The sequence below is a fragment of the Peromyscus maniculatus genome, chromosome 5 (assembly GCF_049852395.1).
Source record: "Peromyscus maniculatus bairdii isolate BWxNUB_F1_BW_parent chromosome 5, HU_Pman_BW_mat_3.1, whole genome shotgun sequence".
In the NCBI taxonomy this organism is placed as follows: Eukaryota; Metazoa; Chordata; class Mammalia; order Rodentia; family Cricetidae; genus Peromyscus; species Peromyscus maniculatus.
The window spans coordinates 143,290,393-143,312,245 of NC_134856.1; the positions used below are offsets into that span (position 1 = coordinate 143,290,393).

The 21,853-nt window shown below is 48.7% G+C and overlaps 1 protein-coding gene across 5 annotated transcripts in view; it reads left to right on the forward strand.

Annotated features, from left to right (window-relative positions):
• Aopep (aminopeptidase O (putative)) overlaps nucleotides 1-18,980 on the forward strand; it is a 262,328-nt gene extending 243,348 nt beyond the window's left edge. For 3 of the 5 annotated variants that reach the window (XM_042278614.2, XM_042278617.2, XM_076573537.1), the window contains 3 exons: nucleotides 13,256-13,342; nucleotides 15,373-15,517; nucleotides 18,477-18,980. In XM_042278614.2, coding sequence (XP_042134548.1) covers nucleotides 13,256-13,342; nucleotides 15,373-15,513 — 228 coding nt within the window. In that variant the 3' untranslated portion in view covers nucleotides 15,514-15,517; nucleotides 18,477-18,980. Of the gene's footprint in view, nucleotides 1-13,255; nucleotides 13,343-15,372; nucleotides 15,518-17,795 lie in introns of those variants that run through there. The other 2 variants (XM_042278615.2, XR_013051710.1) reach the window with 2 other exon arrangements.
• Nucleotides 18,981-21,853: the final 2,873 nt, after the last annotated feature.

Below are 21,853 nucleotides of genomic sequence, written 5' to 3' on the forward strand. Positions count from 1 at the left end.
AAATGAAGCTATAAATACTTTTTCCATGAAATTGTTAACAAGGTAAGATGAGGAAACAGGGAAGACTATGTTGTTTTGTGGGCTGTCTTGCTAGGGGTGGAATCCAGGACTTTGTGCATGTCAGGCACATTCTCAGTTCCTGAGCCATAACCCAGCTGAGCTTGCCCATTAGTTAATGTGGTTTCTGTTCATTGGAAGGTTTTTTTTTTATTAGCAGACACAGTTCATGTTGTCTCTTTAGCTCTGTATTCTTTGTTGCTATAAACTGAGGGAGAGAGAGGGAAGAGCTCAGCCACTGAGTGCCTGTTGTCTTCCTGCTTGTGACAACCCTTTCGCTTGTGGTCACAGAATTCCTGGTCTTTGGGTCAGTGGTTGGGTGGCATGTGTTTTGCCCCCAGAGTGGGAATGGGGTAGGGATGGAGATGAGGTAGGGAGGGGATGGAGGTGGGGTGAAGGTGGGAATATTCCGAATCAAGGTTTTTCGGCCCCCACTTTCCGATATTTTACTGTTCCATGTGTTGTAGGCGTTTAGCATCCCAGGCCTCTCTCTGTATAAGGCTCCCTCTCTGCCATTGTAGACTCTGAATGTCTCTAGGTCTTGCCAGATATCTCCTAAAGGGCCAAGTCCCTGTTAAGAGGCCCTGCTCCAAGGCAGCAGTGGATTTTGGATTCAGAAAAGGGCAGTTTTTACGAGCTCGTGACGAACTGTCTAGCACTTGGTGACAGCCTAGAGTATGTGGACTACAAAGATGGCCAGCTGCATTTAAGGGCCACCTGGAACCCAGTCTGCCCACCCGAAGCTTCAGAGAATGAAGAGGTGGATTCTTCCAATAGGAGAGAAAGAAGCCTGCAAACGAAGGTGGTAGCACATGGGTATTGAACAGGGAGCCCGTGCTGTGGACACAGAGAAAACCTATGTAAGCATCTGTTGTACTTTTTCCATGTGGACAGCATGCAGTCTCTCGTAGGCCCTTCTCTGCATCACTGGCTGACAGGAGAATGATATAGAATATTGGAGGGCAGTAAGGGAACTGGTATCCGAGGTAGAAATTAAAGGTTGGGTATGGTGGCACCAGCCTTTAATCCCCAAACCTGGGAGGCAGAAGCAGGCAGATTTTGGAGTTCAGGGCCAGCCTGGTCTACACTACACAGTGAGTTCAAAGCCAGCCCAGTGCACTTCTCACAGAAAAGCTCCCAGAAGAACAACTTGACCATTGTCTCTTCCACCTGGAAACTCACAAATACACAGTGTTCAGAGCAGCTGACACAACATCTTTGTTGTACAGAGGGGCTGGCTTGTTGTGCTCACACTCAGGTGGCTCACACTCAGGTGGGTGCAGCCCGTGGAGCGGCTCCGCTTCAGTGTCGTCTGTGTGCAGACCCAGGGTAGTGCTTGTGAACTCAAGGAGCTGGACAGTCCTGCCTAGAGCCCTGCCTCTTCAGACTTGGGAAGGAGCGGTGTGCGTCAGGTCGCTGTTGAGCTGTGTCCTGTGCTCTCCCTTCCTGGTGCTTGGGCTGTAACAGTGTCTTTGGACACCCTTCAAAGTTAGCAAAGTGTCGCCCAGCACTCCTTTGATGGTTCTCTCTCTTGTGAACACTCGTGTCAGTCAGTGTTCACAGATGTTTTCCGTGAAAAGCCAACAACATTGTTTGTCTCCCATTTTTCTGTTATTTTAAGCTGATCTAAAATAACAAAAGTAAAGATTTGCTTTTGTTTTGGGGTGTTTGTTGTTGTTGTTGTTTTGTTTTTGTTTGTTTTTTAATGTTCCTCTGTTCCTGAGGCTGGAGACTTTTTTTAAACTATAAATTATTACAGCACACTGGCTGGTCAGGTGTCTGTTAAATGGGCAGGCATGAATAAAAACCAGAGCCACAGAGAACTGTGGCCTGTTTTCTTCAGAGAGATTTTTCTTAAGGGAATCCTGGGCTGAGAGTTAACTATTACAGGGAATGTATAAGTGGCTTATAGCACCAGGGGTCAGCCTGGCTTAGAACAGAGGCTTTCCTTCTCATTCCCTCCCTGTCTTCTACTCTTTATGACTACGTAGTCATCCAGTCTGAACACACTTTCTCAAAAAGATGAGGGAGATTTATTCATTTTCCTAGGGTCTAAATAAGATTGTCTTGGTCTGACGTCCCCCCAACAATATAACTAAGAAACCAAACTACACCTCATGTTCATATCGCTTTCAAGCCCCTGGTGATAGCAGTATGTGGGGATTTAATCAGTGCTTCTGGATTCTCCATAGCTTAGTCAGTAGTTTATATATCTTTGTATTAGGTTTCTTTTCTGAGACCCACACACACAGAGACAGACAGACAGACAGACAGACAGACACACACACACACACACACACACACACAGAGAGAGAGAGAAAGAGAAAACTTTAAACACTGCTATTTTATTTCATGGTGGTAAATTGAATGATACTCAAATGTCAGGTGTACCTTAAATGTTGCAAAATAAAAGGTCCATGTTGCCAAAATTCTCCAGGTGTCTTCCTAGGCTGCTAGCACCTATGGGAAGCAGATGGCACAGATTGAATGTGAAGTCTGCCAACAAGTACAGCTCCCATAGGCCTGAGAGCTGGATCCGGTTTCTGCTTCCCACTCACATACCATGGTCTTCTCTTTGTGTCTCAAGGTGCAAAGTATGAAAAGGCTGAGCTTGCTGAAGTGGCACCCAAAATGACCTTTTTTTCTCCTCTGAGATACTGTCTTAGTTAGGGTGTGAAGAACACCATGACCACAGTAAGTCTTACATGGAAAACATTTAATTGAGGGGGCTCACTTACAGTTTCAGAGGTTCAGTCCATTATCATCCTGGCAAGGAGCATGGTGGCATGCAGGCAGATGTGGTGCTGGAGTAGTAGCTGAGAGTCCTACATCTTGCAGGCAACAGGAAGTCGACTGAGACACTGGGTGGTATTCTGAGCATAGGAATCCTCAAGGCCCGCCTCCACAATGACACACTTCCTCCAACAAGGCCACACCCACTCCAACAAAGCCACACCTCCTAATAATACCACTCCCTATGATATTATGGGGGCCAATTACATTCAAACCACCAGAGGTACTCAGCCTACAATACTTTTGTCTTTTGTGAGAACCTCAGGCCACAGAGAACCATGTTTTGTAGATCAGCTAGTCTTGACCCAGACACACAGGCAGAGCACAGGGTGTTCCCAGGACTCTGGGAACCAGCAACTAGCCAACACAACAATCCAAAGCTGAGGCTTTCCTTCCACTCTCAGGCCTCTGGGAAGCTTTGCTGTGTGTAGAAAGTATTCCTTATCCAAAGCCTCCCTCAGCGTGGCTCTTGGAAGGCAGGCTGTGATGGTTTTCAATACCACTCACTAATGTGCTAGGAATGCAGCCCAGTTTGAGAACACTTGCCCAGCATATGTGACAACCTGAATTCAGTCCCTCAGCACTGCCCCCAAAACAACAAACGCTCTTTTAAAAGCCAAGTATGATGATGCAGTCCTATAGCCCCAGCAGTCTGGAAGCAGGATTAGGAGTTCAAGTGACACGCTGTGCTCATGTCACTCAGCTGTAGAGCAAGTGTAAGATTGGTCCAGACCATATGAGACCCGCCCCCACCCATCCCTTGGACTTTCAGATATAGACCCTGATCTGTGCCATGTGATACTTTGTGACTGGCTTTCTTCACTTGACGCATGCTTCCAGGTTCTTCCTTGCTTGTGGTACACATGAGTACTTTCCCCCAGTGCTGTGGATTAAATCCTGCCACTGAGCTACACTACCCTTGGCTCTTTGTCCTTGTCTTTTCCTACTAGAATGCTAGAGATTGAACCCAGGGCCACCTACATGCTGGGCCAGTGCTCTACCACCAAGTTTTGGCCCCAGATCTCCTTCATTTCTTTTTATTGCCAATTTTTTTTAATTTTTAATTTTTAATTTTTGTTTTTTCAGGGCAGGGTTTCTCTGTGTAGCTTTGCACCTTTCCTGGATCTCGCTCTGTAGACCAGGCTGGCCTCAAACTCAAAAGGATCCGCCTGCCTCTGCCTCCCAAGTGCTGGGATTAAAGGTGTGCACCACTACCGCCCGGCTTCTTTATTGCCAAATATTTTTGATCTGAAGGATGATGCCCCATTTGGTCATCCCTCAGAAGCCATCATGGATAATAAGTGTTTGTGTAAATGTTTCTCAGTCAGAACATGTGTCCAGGTCCCTGGAATGGCTGCCCAGGAGTGCTAACTCTGCTCTACTATTGTGAGGACCTGCCTTCTCTAGCAGCGTTTGAGGGCTGCAGGTTTTGTGTCTTTGTCAACACACATTACTGTCTTCTTTTCCTCTTAGCCATCTGAGTCTATGTGCGATAGTTTGTTGTGGCTTTTATTTGCCTTTCCTTATTTGCTGATGATTTGGACTTGTCTTTGTCTATTTACTGGACATTGGTCTATTACTTTGGCTCAGAGCAATTCTCTATATAATCCCAGTAAAAGTCCCTTATCAGGTAGAATCTGTAGAAGTGTCTCTCATTCTGTAGGTTGTCTTCTCATGAAAGTGGAGACTTAAGAAGTATCCTTTGAAACAAGCAGCCCTTCATGAAGTCTGATTTATTTATTCTTTTGTTGCTTGTGATTTTGGTATCAAATCCAAGAGACTATTGTCTAACCTGTTATGAAACTATTTTCCTGCATCTAATGATTCTGTAGACTCAGATCTCACTTGGGCCTTGGGTCCTCCACCTCATACATGGAGTATTTGTTATTAGGAACTAGACAAATTCTCCTTAGTCCACTTACTCAAGTTTCACAGACTTCTTTGGGATGCAGTCCAATCCAAAGAAATTTCCACACTCCAAATCTTTCCACTGTGAAAGATGCTCAGCTCCTGTAATTTCTGTAGAACATTGCATGTGCCTCCTTTCCTGTTTCAGCCACAGCAAAATTAAAGAGAACTGAAACCCTAGAGAGACTGAGTTATTCAGTAACATGCATGGCGATTCTTGGGCAAGATGACCTGGTGTGGGCAATCTCCCTTGTCTTCAACAGGGAGTCTTCCTTTTGGAAGTCTCTTTCTCTAGTTCCTGTGGAGATTATTGGAGGTAATGGCCATTAAGAAGGAGGTTAAGCCATGTGGTATGGTTCTTAAGTGGGCTCAGGACACCCCCTCTTCTAGCTGGTTCTCCTCCTCCACATCATAGATGTCTGCTGCGCTCATGTCTGCCCCTTCCACACCTCTCCTAGTCTTCCACAAATCCCCTTTATGCCATGTAGTGGCATGTGACCTAAATCTGACCAGTGTTCTGGCTTTCCCAATCCTTCCAGTGGCTGGAAGCTGCAGGAGTGGAATCTTTGTGCTTCACCCTTCTTTCCTGGATCTCGTGTCTGGTATAGCAAAGCAATGGGAGTGACTAATTCCAGAAGCATGTGTCCTCAGGGAAAGAGTGGAAACTCTTTCAAGAAAGCCTTTGGAGACATCGTGTGGCCTCTGGGTCATTGCTCCCTAGGGAGGCATGGCTGTCCCAGCTTGGTCACTGTCTCCACCAGCAGCAAAAGTTCTCTTTTCAGCAAAGACGAGGTACTGTGTGTTGAAGAAAGAAGAAAAAGGATTGGTGCTATTACGTCTGACTTCAGAAACATTTTGAAAGGTTCTATGGAAAGTCTGGGAGGAGAAGGTGATAACCGTCTAAATCCAGTTCAAGCCCCACATCAGTGCCAAAGTTCTGACTGTCACCAATCCTTAATGGTATTAAAGTCATCAGATGAAATTTTCTGTTTATGGGGGAGGAGGAAAGATGAGGATCTGCCTTGATCACAGGAGTAGCTTCACGCACAGGCCAGGCTGCTCTGTTGTGTTGCACTTATGTTTGTATGTGCCATTTGTCACTGCTCGTGGCCCTCACTGCATACTCTGTCTACATGCTAACGTGGTAGCCGCAGCAGCTGAGATGCCACTCAGTGTGCTACCCCAGACAAAGTGACACGTTTGCCAGTGTGTGCATGGATATGGGCCAACTTCAGGTGCTGGCCCTCAGGAGTCATCCATCTTGTTTTGTGAGACAGGGTTTCTCATCTGTTAGGCTAGGCCGGCCAGCCAGCGAGCCTCTCTGTCTTCTCCCTTGTGGGACTCACAGGCTCACCCTTCCTTCCTTGTATCTGTAAAACAAGGGCTTTCCCGACCGAGCTATCTCCTAAGTCTCTGTGTCCCTAACCCAGGTCTAGGTATTCACTCACCTGGCTTTACAGCGACAGCTGAAATAAGGACTAATTTCCTTTATATACAGAAAAACAATGTTCACTTTATAGTCCTTTAGGAACAGGGATCAGTGAGAGAAAGGAAGAGCAACAGAATAAAACAAAGATGCTGGAAGTTTTGTGTGGCACACACACTGCAGCTGACAGTTCTTTGGTCTCAGAAGAAAGAGTACGTCAGTATGCACTGTTGCAGACACCAGTCCACAGTTCTTAGCTGGCAGTGCCCTCGGCCTTTAGCCGCCCTGCAAAGGCTCCCCTCTCACCAGTAGTGAACCCTCTTTAAAGCCAACTAAATCTAATTTAAGGACACAAATTGAAAAAGCAGGGTTGTTTATTACAATGTAGACTTATTAACTTAAAAAAGCCCCAAGCCCTCGTCTTTCTGTTTAGAGATAAAAATGAAACTCCAAATGAGGTTTAATGGGCTTCCCAGATCGTGTTCCTTGGACAGATTTTTTTTTTTCCTTTAGCAGTAAATTTCAAAATCAAAAGGACTGAGAAAGAAAGGGGCTTCCTGTCATAAATAGGATGGGTGGTATTCTTCAAAGCATTTTATAGCTTCCAACTGTGCATTATAATTTCAAAGTCATTGAAAGCATTCTCCGCTTGCACAAGTGCAAGTCCATTCAGAAGCATGCCTCAAGCAGGCACAGTGCATGGAGGCCAATGGGGTGGGGGTGGCCAAATGTCCTGCTTTTACCAACTCACCACAGAACCCTGCAGCCTTGCCACCTAATGACACAGAAGCCAGCTTGGTCACCCTGTTGGCCTGCCTCTACACCATTCTGTAACAAAGTTCAAGGCTACCGACTTTCTAAACATGGTTACAAAGGTGACGTGAGGATTTAAATTGCTGTAACTGTCGGTGGACAGAGCGAGCAGGAGGGGCACTGGCTCTGCAGCACCTTAGGTTGGCAGGAGGGCGAGGCCGGGCATCAGCTGCTGCCAGGAGAGATTACGGAGTGTGGGGTCCCTGATGGTGGTCAGGGTCTGTGCTCTGGATCTGAGGCACAATTCAGGAATAGAAGCAGTCTTCTAAGACAGTAGACATCAGAAGAGCGGGCTTCCTCTGTGTTATCTCCAAATGAAGAAAGAGCCTTTTGGCTCCGAGGGACCTTTTGGTTCACAGGAACCTTGTTCATGGGACAGAATTGCCACACAGCTGGGGCTGGTGTGAGGCCACATGAGTGCTCTGTACCAATGCTTTGAGAAATTCCCAGTAATTCGGACCCGAACTCCTGAAGCTTCTTCTCTCCCATCCAGTGGTCACCTGGGCCCTGTGCTTTCTTTTACAACCAAGACTTATGGCCAGGGCTAGTTGGTCTTGAGCTGTGTAGTCCCCACCCCTTTTCTGTGCTGGAACCCGTCCTGTTCACAGCCATCACCGATCGTCACCATGCTGGAATGAAGGCATCCACCTTGTAGATCCCACCCTGTCATCTGGGCATGCATTCCCTTGTGTTACCCATTTCCAAAGTCTCACGGAATCAAAAAACCAACTTTTGTAGTGGAAGAGAAGGCTGTAGTACCAAGATGACACACTTACTACATTTGAGTCGCCCGCAGTGTCTGCAGCCTCCCAGGCATGGTTCCCCCCCCTCCCCGGGAGGCCATCACTCTTCTGAACCTCACTTTAGGGAGGTAGATTTGGTCAATTCCCCACAAAACAGCAGGCCACAAAATTTATTGAGTATGTTACCAACTGGCATTAAAACAAGAGTAAAAACTCAGGGTGTTGCGTATAATGAGGGAAATGTAGGAAAGTAGCACTTGTCTGTGTGTGCACACGTTTGCACACGCTCAGATTCATCAGTGTGCATAAGTGTGCCTGCAGGAGCCCCTTCCCTGCCCTTTCCCCTGTGCCTGCATAGTGAGCTGCCCTCCTGTGCTTGGACTAGACGGGCCATAGGCCTGAACCTGCTGCCACAGTCCCCCCTGGTGGCAGTGCCACTGTTAAACACAGACTGTTGCTTGAATTACCTGACAGGTTTCGTTGTCTGGCCTCAGATGCAGTTCTGTCATGAAGGCTTTTTGAGACCTATCCTCCAGGTACCCATCTTTCCATCTGCACCCAACCCAAAGAACATGTGGAGTGTTTTATACCCAGGACCCTGTATTGGTGGAGGGTCTAAAAGCCTGCAGAGTCCTGGAATCCATTTCCAGTGGTGTAGGCGGCACCTATGTGTGAAAACCCAGCCATGCCCTCTTACATTCTAAATAGAACATCCTGGAAAGAAGTTTTTCTAAGAGTTTTCTTTGGGGGGAAGTATTTATTTGGTTGGTTTTGAGATGGAGTCCTACTGTGTAGCCCTGGCTAGCCTGGAACACTCTATGTAAACTAGACTGGCCTCAAACTTGCAGAGATCTGCCTGCCTCTGAATATAGGAATTAAAGGCATTTATCACACCTTGCTAAAGTTATTTGTTTGTTGCACTGAAGTGTGCATACCTGTGTATCACACAGGAATCAACTTTATGGCAGCTGGGAAGACTCCAGTGACCCAGCCTCTGTCCTGTCATTTGTACACTAGACCCTGTGCTCACACACGGACACCCGTCCATTGTCCTGCTGGGGCAGTAAAGGACCAGCCAGGCACTCAGGATTGTCTGCTATCTGTACTTTCAGCTCAGAAGGGAAGAGAGAGCATGTTCCTGGTAGTCATATATCCTGCCATAGCTCAGGCACCATAGAGGCAGGAGTCTCTCAACTTCACTTCCAGAAATGACTCTGAATCGGCCTCTCCCACCTCACAGGCTGCCACCTTTCCTTTGGCCTCATCTATCTTGGCCTGGCCTGGCCATGTGATGCTATTTCGAATTTAGGCATTCACTAACTCCAGACTTCCTGGATTCCTAGCAAAACCTTTGGAGTTTCCTGATTTTTAGTCACTATTTAAACCATTAAATTTTCAACTCTACTAACAGTTGAAGTGCAGTAAAACACAAATATTTAAAGTGTAATTTTCCAAGTGTGGTGGCTTACACCTATAATCCCAGAACTTGGGAGGCAGCTTTGAGCTACATTGGAAATTCTAGATCAACCTGGGCTACATAGCAAACAAATGTCTCAAAAAAACGAAAGCAAAGTTAAGTGTGCAGTTAGGTGATTTGGAGCACATACATAAACTCAAGAAATACTAGAACTAAAAGAACAGACTTAAAAAACCATGGAGAGGGGGAAAAACAATAAATTCAACTCTAACCATTCACAAATGCAAGCAAAATCACATGGCACTCAAAACATACTACAGACTAAGGGGAAAGGCCAGTGATTCAATAGGAAAAGGTAAAGGTTTACTCAACAGACTGGGAAAGAGGTTCCACCTTTTAAGATAGAGGTCATCCTCACAAGGTTCCTTTCCTGGGGCTCTTGTTCTCTGGCACTGTGGGCCGGCAACTCTTTCCAGAAACAGCTCCTTTAGACTAATTGGTTTGACAACGTCGTCCCCTGTCCCTCTACCTCCCAGTAGCCCCGCTGCACTTGGTAAACAGTGCCCCTGTGAGCTGTTCCCACTCCTCAGAGGTTGATAGCCCAGCAGTGGTAGTAGCTCAGGATGTGGGAACTGTGAGGACTGTTGACAGGGGTGAAAATCGCGGAGAGCCCCTTTAACAGTGTCTTTCAGAACAGACATGCCTGCTGCTTGACCTGGGAACGCCCAACTTCAAATTGAGCAGGGCAATACCCACAGAGCAGGAGACAGCACACACCTGCGTTTCCATGGCTTCATGGGTTATTTCTGTCTTCACTATTTCATGCACCATCCCTCTGGGGGCATCTGGTTCAGCACTGGTGTAGTGGGACACTTAGTGGGCTGTTATTATCAGAATTGGGAAGTCTTTCTTTACTCATGAAAACAAGTCGAGACAGTCTGGTGCATTGGTTGTTTTAAATCGGCATGCTATGCTGTCGTTTTAGATGGTGTAAGAAAAACCAGAACAGAGGCAGCCTCTGCACAGAAATTTTAGAAACAGCCGTAGCGTGGAGAGGGGCAGCTTCTAGGTTCTGTTAGCAGTCTTAGTTTAATTGTGTCTGCAGGGAATCGGCTCCAGTTTTCTCCTATCCCCACACCCACCCACGCACTGGACCTTACCCAGTGCCTACTTGGGGTCTTGTGATCAGAACAGCCTGGCGGGTGCCCAACACTGTCATGGATGTATGTAGTGTGCCCCGACTTTGGTTTTACCTAAGGAAGTTTAAAAACACAGGTCAAGCTTTACCATCCCACAGTAGTTCAATAATTACTTAACAATGAGAAAGAACATGCAAATGAAACCAAGCTGCTTCTGAGTGTTGTGGCTCAGTGATGGGGTGTTGTCTCCCCGCCATGCCAGCCGAGCGCCATGCCAGCCGAGCGGGGATCTCCGTTGAAGATGTTGCCTCTGAAGGGCACTGAGGTCTGTGATCTGGAAGAAGGCGCTCAGCTTCCTGCTGGTGTGCACCTTCAAGTACTGCGGGGTGGCAGGTGTCATCTTGTTCACTGAGGGGATTAATTGTGGGTACTTGCGAGTTTGGAGGAGAAAACGAAGATGTTTTTTGTTGCCCAAAGAACTAAATAGAAAACTAAAAGTCCTTGCGTGAGTGGAGGCTAGGGAGATTGGGGGCGGGGGGCAGAGAGCTCTCAGCCTTGCAGCATCTCTGTGGTGTCTTTTAAACATCCTGTCTTTGAAATACTGAAATGCATGTAACCCTTGCTGATGAAAAGACTGTTTTGTCCTGCTCTGTGTGGGGTGGGGGAGGCAGTCTGTCCTTCCTAGATGCCATGGTTGCCTTCAGGGTTCAGAAGATTGGCTCTCTTATTAGTCATGACAATAAACCATTTCTAACTGTAAGAGAAGTGGAAATGCTGACCTCATGTTGTGAAAGAGCCTCTGTGACGTGGCCTTCTGAACCTTCACAGATCCCAGCCAGGCTGCAGCCCCCAGCCCCTGCCCCCACCCATGGGGCCTTGTTCCGATAGGAAATGGGCCAGGGTGCATGGTCTGTTATTTCTCTGTGTGTAAGAGGAGAGCAGAGAGGAGAGTGAGAGTCTAGAGATGTACGTCAGTGGGTAGAGCACTTGCCTAGCGTGCATGAAGCCCTGGGTTTGATCCCAGCACTGCCTAAATAAGACACGGTTGCTTACACTTGTAATCCTGTCACCTGGAAAGTGGAGGCAGGAAGTGAAGAAGTTCAAGATCATCCTCGGCTGTGCATCAGAATCGAGGTCAACTTGAGCTATCTGAGACCCTCGCTCAACAGGTGTGGGAGCAGGCTATTGGGTGAAGTCCTTTTTGTCTAGATTCTTGTTTCTCCTACCCTCACAACTGATCCTGTACATAGGCCCCAGCTAACAGACTCCCTGCCTCCCATCTGCCAGCCATAATCAGGGACACCTGACTGCATACATGAGCTACAGCCTGCCCACCAGTCGGTCAGTGGTGTAAAGTGTAAACTTTTCCTTCCTCTGAGGGACGTCTCTCCACTTGATCCTTCTTCAGCGCCCTCACCGTGCTGCTGTCTGTCTGTGGCATTAATAACACTTAAGTCTCTCACCCCAAACAGCAGTTAGCCTCACTGCTCCCCTCAAGCCTCAATCCCGAACCTTTCCAAAGCCCTCCATTCTCAAAATACAATGTATGCCTCACAGTTTTAGAATGATAAAAGTCGTCACCCAGGTCCTGCAACCACAGGTCCTCAAAATACTTTGGACCCGAGAGTTGTCCTGTGAGCGCCTATTATCACAAGTGGGTACAGGTATCTTGCTGGTTTTGCAGTTGAGAAAAGTGAGATTCTTGGGCCTGAATCTTGCAACTGGCAGAGCAGTAGGTCCCTGAGTCAGTGACTGTCATACCGAGCTCTCCTGGCTAATGCTCATTTTCAAAACTCACAAACAGGCCTTTTACTGCTAGGTGTGGGTGTGGCTAGGCCACTGGAAATGACCTTGAATTGGGAGGAAAAGGAGAGGTACAGACAGCCCCAGGGACGGCCAACCCCAGTGCTCTGCACATTTGCTTCCAGAGTCAGTTCTGGACCATAGACCTAGTGGTGCCCCTGGCTGGAGTGTGGGAGAACTAATTCTTCATGGTTTCCTAGGGGCTCCCCCGCCACCCCCACTCCTGAGCATTGTTAAATTCTGGAAATCTGTTTATACAGGTTCAGGGAAGACTCCAGCCTGGAATTCCACATAGTGATGTGATCTGCAGAGGGTCTAGCCAAAATGTTGGCATTGCTTACATTTATTACTGCCTGCAAATGGATCACTGCAAAGTGCCTCCCTCTTTCAAAGGCAATAAAAACAAGGGTGACGGGAGCAGACTTTAAATTTTACTGGCTGATACTGAAGCAGTGGTGTAGCATTCATTGATTGGCTGGCTGTTCACTGGGTGTAGCTCAGACAGCTTGCAGGCAACAGTTGTGGCACTGAGAACCAAACAGGCAGAAGCTTGTGGTTTAAAATGGTGGTGATGTAGTGCCTCCACACAGCGAGATGGCCCTGCAAGGCCCTTGTCCCTAGTGGATACACTGCTGTGTCACAGGCAGAGGGTCCTGGCAAGTTCCTGCAGGCAACCCTTTAGGATAATCTTTGAGAAGAGCTTGACACTTGTACTAGGTGTACATGGTGCGTGTGGGAGCTGCCGGGTTGAGAGCAATCTGCTTGAGCTTCTCTGTGCATCTCAGCAGAGGTACCTGACTTGGTATGAATCTGAAGTTGGCATCCTCCTACATACTGCGTTTTAAGTGTTAAAACTGGCAACACCACGAGTGTAGACCTGACACACAACTCCTGTTAACTCCACACAGTTGTGTGTGACACAGTGAAGCTGCTGTCTGAAACTTCGTGTGCTTTCTACTAATGTTGACTGACGTCCTTGTGCTTAGGAGTGTCAGTCCTCTCTTTTAGGAAGAAATGAAATGCAAGTGCCTGGTCAGCCAAACTGCCTGCAGAAGTTCCCTGTGCATCAGTGAAACTGCAGTTCAGAGGCTGTTTATCTCGAGACTCTCCTGGCCAAGGAACATTGTTCACCAGGTTTCCTGTCTTCCTTCCTAAGGTTCGCCATCGATGGTGTGAGCTGGTCATTAAGCACAAGTACACAAAAGCGTATGAGCAGGTGGCAAGGTTTCTGCAGGAGGATCAGGTGAGTGTGACTTCCCAGGAGGTGGAAATTGGCTACCTTCACTAGTGCCAGATTCTTCACATTGAGTTTCAAAAAAAACTGAAGGGCTAGTTAGCATTGGAGGATTCACTGGCAATGGTGAGCTGTTCGCCTCTCAGCGTGCCTTTCAAGTTGAGAGTGGCATGCCACAGAAGCTCCTGTCTTCTGTCCACTACCACAATGGAGTGTGGCATTCTGTGAGGCTTGCTTTAAAACTTCAGTCCAAGGCCACTGCTTAGCAGCACAATTGGTCCATCCAGTTTGTAGAGACTCTAATTGCAGTTATAGCTTGTGTGTGAGTCATCTGGGCGATCCTTGGATCACTTGTTGGGAAGCTAGGCCAGGCACAGCCCAGCCTGCCTAGGAAGCAGTCTCCTACCTCGACTCTTAGGCACTGTGTGTGTGTGTGTGTGTGTGTGTGTGTGTGTGTGTGTGTGTGTGTCTGCCTGCTCCATAACCTCACCTGCCACCTCTTTGGTCTGTAGCATATTTTGAGGTCACCACTCAGGGCACCTCCTCTGACATTTTGTCCCCACATGACCTCCCCCATGTACCACATGTTCTCTCCCAACCCCAGGCTATATGCAAACTGTGGGCTGATGGGCTAGAGCCACTTTGAGTAGGGCGGAGAGTAGGGGTGGGGTGGACAAAAGGACTTTTGACAGGGTCTGAGGACAGGGGCAGTCAGCAAAGTGAGGGCTGGTTATTCCCATAAAGAAAGGGATGTGGCTTTGTTACAGAAGAAATGTCACATTTGCACAGTGGTGAAAGAGGTGTGTGAGGGGAAGAGGTGGGAGACGGCTCAGCGGTTAAGGGCACTGGCTGCTCTTCCAAGGACCCAGGTTCAATTCCCAGCACCCATATGGCAGCTCACAACCAGGGGGTCTGGCATCCCCACACAGACATATGCAGGCAAAACCCCAATGTACATAAAAAATAAATTTAAAAAAAAAAAAATAGAAAGGTGTCTGAGAAAGCAGACAGAACAGAGCTAAGAGCAGCTCAGTGGATGGCAGCCGTGCTGTCCACTGCACAGGGAGGGACCTCCACGCCTCAGCCTAGCAGGGAAGCACTTCGGAAGCCACTGCTGAGTTTTATCCCGTGTGCCTTTGAAGTCCTTTGAATTTGAAGCAGAATGTAGCCCTCAGGAAGCTCCGTTGAACAAGAAAGCAGGCAGAACTCTTGGTCTTGCAGAACGTAATTGCCTGTTTTTAGTGTTGGCACAGTGCAAATTCAAGCCTTTGTAGCATTGTTTTCAAAGCAGAAGAGCCAGTGTCTGGCGTTTTGGGATCTGGTGGTGAGGAGTGGCCAGGCTGGGCCAAAATGACAACATCTGCCCTGCCCTGCCTGCACTGCTGTGGACCATGTGGTCTCTGTGGCCTGGTAGGTGACAGGTTGGTGACCAAGTTCATGCCAGCTGCCCTTTGGGATGCACTGACCTGACAGATGCAGCGTTTTCCATAGTGACCTTTTGGAGAGCTCTGTCTCTGCCCAGAGTGTTCCTGAAAGTAGGTACTGTGGGACATCTTGTCACTCAGCATCAGAGTGACAGAATCAATAAAATTACATGTTTCTGTTGTTGACTTTTTGGTGTTTTTTTTTTTTTTTTTTTTTTTGGTGTGTGTGTGTGTGTGTGTGTGTGTGTGTGTGTGTGTGTGTGTGTATGCGCGCGCGCGTGCGTTTGGGAGGAGGGTGAGATAGGGGGTCATCATGTGACTCAGGCTGGCTTAGAACTCACTATATAGACCAGGCTGGCCTTGAACTCACAGAGATCTGCCTGCTCTGCTTACCAGTGCTGGGGTTAAAGGCCTGTGCCACCATAGAGTTGATGAGGACAAAGAGGAGACGAGGTAGAAACCGCAGACGGCAGCTAGGCAGCCGCATGGCAGTTTCCTTTCTCTCGTTTGTGTTTTTGGACCAGCTTGTGTAAAGCAAGTACAAATATGCCCCTGTAAATATGTGTGCAGCCTCTTTACGCTTTCCCATTCTTTTCTGGCCTCCGTGCCCTGCAGGCCATGGGCATATACCTATATGGGGAGCTGATGGTAAGCGAGGATGCCAGGCAGCAGCAGCTTGCCCACAGCTGTTTTGAGCTGGTGAAGGAACACATGGATAGAGCCTCAGCCCAGGTGGTGTCGGAAATGCTGTTCTAAAGAGGTAATTCTCTTTCCTTTCTTTTCCTGACCATCCAAGTCAGTTTGTAAGCCACATGATGAGCCAAGGCCACCACAGCACCAGAAGTCCTTGTAAGGACTGCCAAAGGGTCTTGGGGACAGGAAGGCTCAGGATCCCTGGAGCCACCTCATTTGCCTCCTGGAACTATGGGTGTGAAACGGGTGTCCTCCTGAAGGCACAGTGGCCCCTCTGGCAATGCTTTGGCCACCGTGGGTCTCACACAGATCCGCAGGGTTCAGGGTCAAGATCAACAGACGGTTCTGCAGCCACACTGCTCTGCTCCAAGCTTCTTCATGCAGGCATCTCTCCTGGGCCTTGTAAACCTGAGCCTCCTGTGCCCCTGTCCCCCTGACCTGTGAGGTAGGCAGCAGATGTGTCCTCTCGCCGCTCCATGACACTGTGTCCTAAGGGCACGGCTGTTCCCATCTCCTGCCCGAGCAGGATTTACCCTAGCTCCCAGGGTCTTATGTGTGACTTGCCTCCTCTGCAGCCTAGTGTGCCGTTCAGCCACTAAGCTTAAAGTTCTGTAAGCAGAAGTATGGGTCAGTCTGTGTCTCTCACAGTCATAAGTTATCGTTTCTACATCTTCTCAAAGTTTCTCCATGGCGGTACATGATGTGATGTCTACTTTGTGTATTTTTTTAAATTTCGAATCAGATCTCAATCACTGTTCATGTTACTCTGTTCTCTGTGATTTCTAATTAATGAATATTTAGAATTGTGTTGCCAGTCTTAACTCATTGTTGGACATTTGATTTACATTTCACATTTTGATTTTGTAAAGCCCACTTCTGTATAATATGTTTGAGTATTTGTTTATCTGAAAGAACTATAATTATGAAGGGAGAATATGTTTCCTGAAGCACAACCATGTTCTTGCAGAAGAGGTGGGGTCCACCACAGCCAGGCTTGGAGACAGTCGGGTGCAGAGGGTGACTGACTGTACAGCCTACTGAGCCCCACACCACAAGCTGCGCAGGTGACCTGTGTAACAGGCAGAAGCAGTTGGGGCTCCTCTCTACCTGGCTCCTGCAGGCATTTCCCTGGAAACCTTTAACAAACTCAGGGAGAGGTGTATGTGTAGTGTGTGAAAATCACAGTGAGGTCACTGTTCCCTCTTCATATTCTCTTCACTTTTGGAGAACCACAGTCACACGGACTCTGGTTCTGGTGTCTCTTCCTTGTGTTTATTTTTTGGCCCCCGAGCAGGCAAAGGAGATATTACCAATCCTAGCTCCCCTATGAACTCTCTCTGCTGTCCCCCAGCCCCCCAGCTGAGTGCTTGGTCACAGCAGCCCTGGAGACCTGTGTGGATGGGATGAGAGATGTCCCCTGCATGTCACACCTTCTGTCAGAGAAGTGCTTCCTCATCTGAAGACCCAGAGAACACCAGGCCATTCGGGATCTGCAGTTTGAGGACAGGCTGTGTCCCCATAGTTAAAGGCCACATACTCAGAGCAAGGATGGTCCCTGAGGTATCCACCGTGCAGCTAACAGCAGCAGGCTACACTGCTAGTGTGGTGGGCTCAGAGGCAGTGGAGCAGGACGCCCAGAGCCTGTGGATGGGAGTGGTAGGGCACGGCGCTGCCCTCAACTGCTCTGGCTGCTTGGGTTCCTGGCATGCTGATTTGTGACTTGAGATTAAAATCACATTGCCAGGGATTACCACGCAACCATGACCTTGGCTGCTTCTGCAGAACCGTGGCTACTTTCTCTCTGCAGTTTGGAGAACAGCTGCACCTTGTGGCTCTTTGGAAACAAAAGAAGCCAACAGCCTTCGAAGATGCTCACCAGCCCTTTAGTTATGGCCGGCGATGACCTCTCTAACAAGGTGCAGAGCTTAGCTGATTGGTGAACAGTGACTGTTTCCCGCTTTGTTCACAGTGGCTAAGTTCTGCACCTGAAGAGAAGGTGAGATGGGACAGTTCAGTTGCAGCTGCCGGGCAGAGGCCACTGCTGCCAGGTGTGGCCACAGCTGGTGGTCAGCTTGGTGTGGAGCCAGATTCCAGAGGAGAGACCAGCCTGACCCAAGGGTGTGTTGTCAAGAGTGAAAGCAGTGTGTTGAGACCACCCTTAAGTGTGTCTACAGAGAACACAGATCCACTGAGTAGTTCACTGCTATGTCAAATATCCTAGAAGTCACAGAAAACTAAGTCCAGATGCATAACGAAAGTTGAGTCAGACATGTCTCAGCCAGTGCCACAGGTGCGGGAGGTGGTTGTTCCTGCTGGGCGTGGTGAACTTTCTCTTGTATTTGCAGTCCAGGTTTCCATGTCTCCACAGCCGCTGGCAGGATGATGCCGAGGGCGCACCAGGAGGCACTGCCCAGCCGTGATTGGACCCGCCCTCCGGTGCCTACTGAGCTGATATCAGTTCTCATTTCACACACTGGCTCAGTTCAGCAGGAACAGGAGTGGAGCCCTTGAGCAAAAAGCCTACCCATCCGTAGGTGCCTGAGGCGGGCCTCCCAAGGACAAGAAGATGAAGGGCCTGAGTGTCTGGTGCCAGACCTGGAGAGCAGTGGTATCCCTGTGTATGTGCTCCTGGGGTGGGGACGTGAAGAATGCAGAAGGAGTCCTGGAAAGACTGCATTCTTGCTCTGAACGCAGATAGAGCAGAAGTCAAGCATTTGCCCTGTGCTTGAGGCAGAGTGCACCCTGTCGTCTGCTGAGCTGAGCCTTCTGAAGCAGTGAGGACGCCTGCCTGAAGGGGCTCTTTCTGTAGCCACCTTGTCCTTGAACCTCTCTGGGCTTCACAGCCCTTGCGTGGCCTGTGGTGTGACTGTGTACCCTAGGCTTGGGATTGTGAAATGTGGCTTCAGTCTTGTCCCTGTCCTCCCATGAAAGTTCCTTCTCAAGTGGAGGGCAGAGGCCGGGGGGAGCTCCTGACAGGAGTGACTGTGGTGACTGGGTAATAAATTTTATTGCTGTTTTCTTCACAGGATAGATCACAGTGAGACTCTCTTTCATATGCCTCCTCCTAGCCCTGGTGGGGCCAGGACTGCACTGACCCTGGACATCAAAGGGAGGATTATGTGGCTGCTAAAGCCATCAGCCCACAGCGGCAGTCACTCGAATCTTGGTCTTCTGTTTCCCAGAGACTGGACTCCCGTGGCATATATAAAAGGCGGAGCCTCGTAAACTGTTGCACCTGGCAGCTGCCTTTGTTCCCAGTCCTGGAGAGACTGGGTCTAACACTGGAATTGAGCTATGACTTTAAGGCAGTTGTTCAAAGAATGAAGGATACCCTCCCCGAGGCAGATGGAGAACCGGCTGCCTGCTTCCTGTGATTGCAAAAACTAGCTGCCGTGGTCTGAGATGACAGCATCATGTGACACCTCCCATGGCTGGTCCCCAAGGATTCTGCAGAGTCCTTTTGATGTGTTCAGTCAATAGAACCTTTCTGTTTTTGAAAGTGTCTTAATAAAGTACTGGATTTGCTGGTATTCCTGTTTGCTTCTGAACTTGATGCTGCTTAAAAGCAAGGAAGAGCATGTGTCAGAATAAGCACTTTCCACACGTTCTCTCCTTTTCTACCCCCAAATCTCTGGGGAGACCTCCAGGTGTTGTTAATTCTGAGAAAGCTGAAGGGAAAAGGAATTAATGTGGTGTGGGACTCAACTCTTCCAAAATGTGGAGTCTCGGCCAGTCTGACACTATGGGAGTCTCTGGTGAGACCATTTTTTTTCTTTCTTTTGAATATTAATATATAGAACAAGCTCTAAGAAGCTTCCAGTTTCTGTCCAGAGAAAGGTGCTTGAGACTGCCATGGGTGCAGTCACATGTGCCCGGACAAGGATGAGCCATATGAAAAGAAACTGGAAGGAACGTTCTGTTGCCTGGCTGGGTTCTGCATTCAGGCCTGCTGGGTGAGGACGCTCTAGGATAGACTGAGGAAAGCATTGGCAAAGAATCCTTGGTCTTGAGAGCCTGGGTCATACCAGTGCCTGCGTTGTGGATGGTTATGGAGGACTTGCAGATGATTATCCGCTTTATATATTGTGATCGTAGAAGAATCAAAATGTGTTCAATCTGACATGATATTACACTGCTTTCTGTGACGCCTTGAAATAAATGGCCGAATCTATGGCTCCCTGGTTCTCAGAAGCACTTTGGGCTTATTTAGAGGTGGAACGGAGACCACACACCCTGTAAGGCCCCTCTGAGAGCCTGGGCATCCCCTACCTCCAGCCAAGCACTGGTTTAGTCTGGTTTTGTTCTTTGACTTCCTTAGGAACCACTAACACAGAGCAGAGGTGGAATTTTGTCAGGGGGCTAGGCCCCTTGACTGCTTGGGTTCTTGCCAATGGGTTTCAGGTCAGTGGAGGCCTCACTGGAACTGGATGCTTGTGTCACAAATTTGGTGGAGGATCTGTTGTAGAGCTGGCCTTCGCCACCTCTGGCCAGACACAGAACAAGTTTATTCCCCAAAGGAGGCGCAGTTCCTGCCTCTCATAACTGCACTAGAGGCTTAGAAGTCTTCCCTCGTTTGGCAGAGACCTCTGGAGTCAAGAAGGGTTACACTCTCCATTCTTTCATGAGTTACCCAGAGCACTGCATTGTTAACCTCTGTCAATAGGATGTATATCAGGGTTTGAGTGAGAAAGAATGTTCAGGGGAGCTTGACACCTCCACAGAGGTTCCCCATCCAGGGAGGAGCTTTCTCTACAGCATATGGTCCATTTGATGAATGGATTGCTGGTGGAGCAAGGGTGTGGGCAGAGTGAAATCATAGGTAAGATGTGGACTAGATCCCTTGGTCGGTGTTTGCTATGTACCACAGCGTGTAGCTCTTGGTCTTCAAAGTGTTTGATGTCCAAGCACTCCCAGGAATGTCCGGCCTTACTGCTCAGCGGCAAGGGTTTGGAACTCTCCTTCCCACTGCTCGGGTTGAGGTTGAGCCTGTGTTGCAAAGCCTGGAAGTCTGAACTTGAGTAGTCACCTGCACAAGTGTGGAAAGGACAGAGCTGTGCCCGATGGTCAGGCGCACTTGTTGCCGGCACTATTTCCAGGTCATTTTCCAACTTCACTTCAGCCAATTCCTGGAGGAACCCAGGGTTTTCTCCTTGTACCTCAGGCTTGAAACATAGGCCCTAAAGAGTCACTTAGGTTCTTGCTGAAGATTCCAGCTTCTCACTCTTAGGCAGAGGGTAAGATATAACCTGACAGGAACAAAACACTTTGCCAACAGGTTGATGCCTGCAGTAAAGCAGAGGGGCTGGGACAGGATGACCCTTGTGAGGTCACTACCAAGAGGTGGGTGGGAATGGCAGAAACACCAGCCTCTTCTCCTTGTCACCAAACACTGTCCCCTTGATTGCCAAGCAGATGCCCAACACTAGAGAACAACAGGCCAGAACTGGTAGAGACCACCAGAAAATGGCCTCCTTCCATCCCTGACCTGGCCCCCTGGCCCCCCAGGAGCTAGGCAGCCTAACAGTCACACCATCTCGTCTCCACATGAGTACTTTCAACCAGTGTCATCTGCAGATACTTCAAACATGGATTGGAACATGCCTCAACGACATGTGGCTGGTACCAAGACAAGGTGCTGCCTGGTTCAAGGAGCAGGAAGGTGGCCCATCTGGACTCAGTGATGCTGACCCCTGGGCCATGGTTCCCTGCATGGGGAGAAGACAGCAGGGACCCCACTGTGTGTTGTCGCTCTACGTATATCCTGAACCTGGCCTAGAAAGGCAGCCGTTTGTCCTCACCACACCCTGGTTTGTGGAGCAGAAGCGAGCCTCAGTGAGTCAGGCTGGCTGGCAGCTCACCACCCATAGTGGCTCTCACTACCTTGTCTATGGGGCTTTGGGCAGCAACCGAGGGAGAGGTGCTGGGAATTCTGACTGGACTTAAGACAGGAAGGGAAGAGTGGGGTTGAGTAACAGTCTCAGAAAGGGCTCCAGGTTCTGTCTCAGCGGCTCCTGTAAAATTAGAGGATTTTAAAGCATTCATTTTTAATGGAATTTCACATCAAAAGAATGAAATAATCTATACCTTAACAAGTCATCCTTGCTCATGGTGAGCAGAAATGTCATGGGATGCCCCTGGGATAGAAACCAGAAATAGCAGATGTTCCTAAGCTTAAGCCATCCCTTTAAAACGAAGAGAAGGTTCTGCAGGATCCATTCCACACAAGTGCCAAGCTCCTACCAGCTTCGCTCCCGACAGTGGTTCAGCAGGACATGGCCACCCAAGCCCAGGCAGCAGTCAGCAAGGCTGCTGTGAGGCACACGTAGTGTGATGCACACGTAGGGACCTCTGTTCTCCACAGCGTTACCTCTGCCACAGCTGTCCTCCCCAAAGCAGCTGTTGC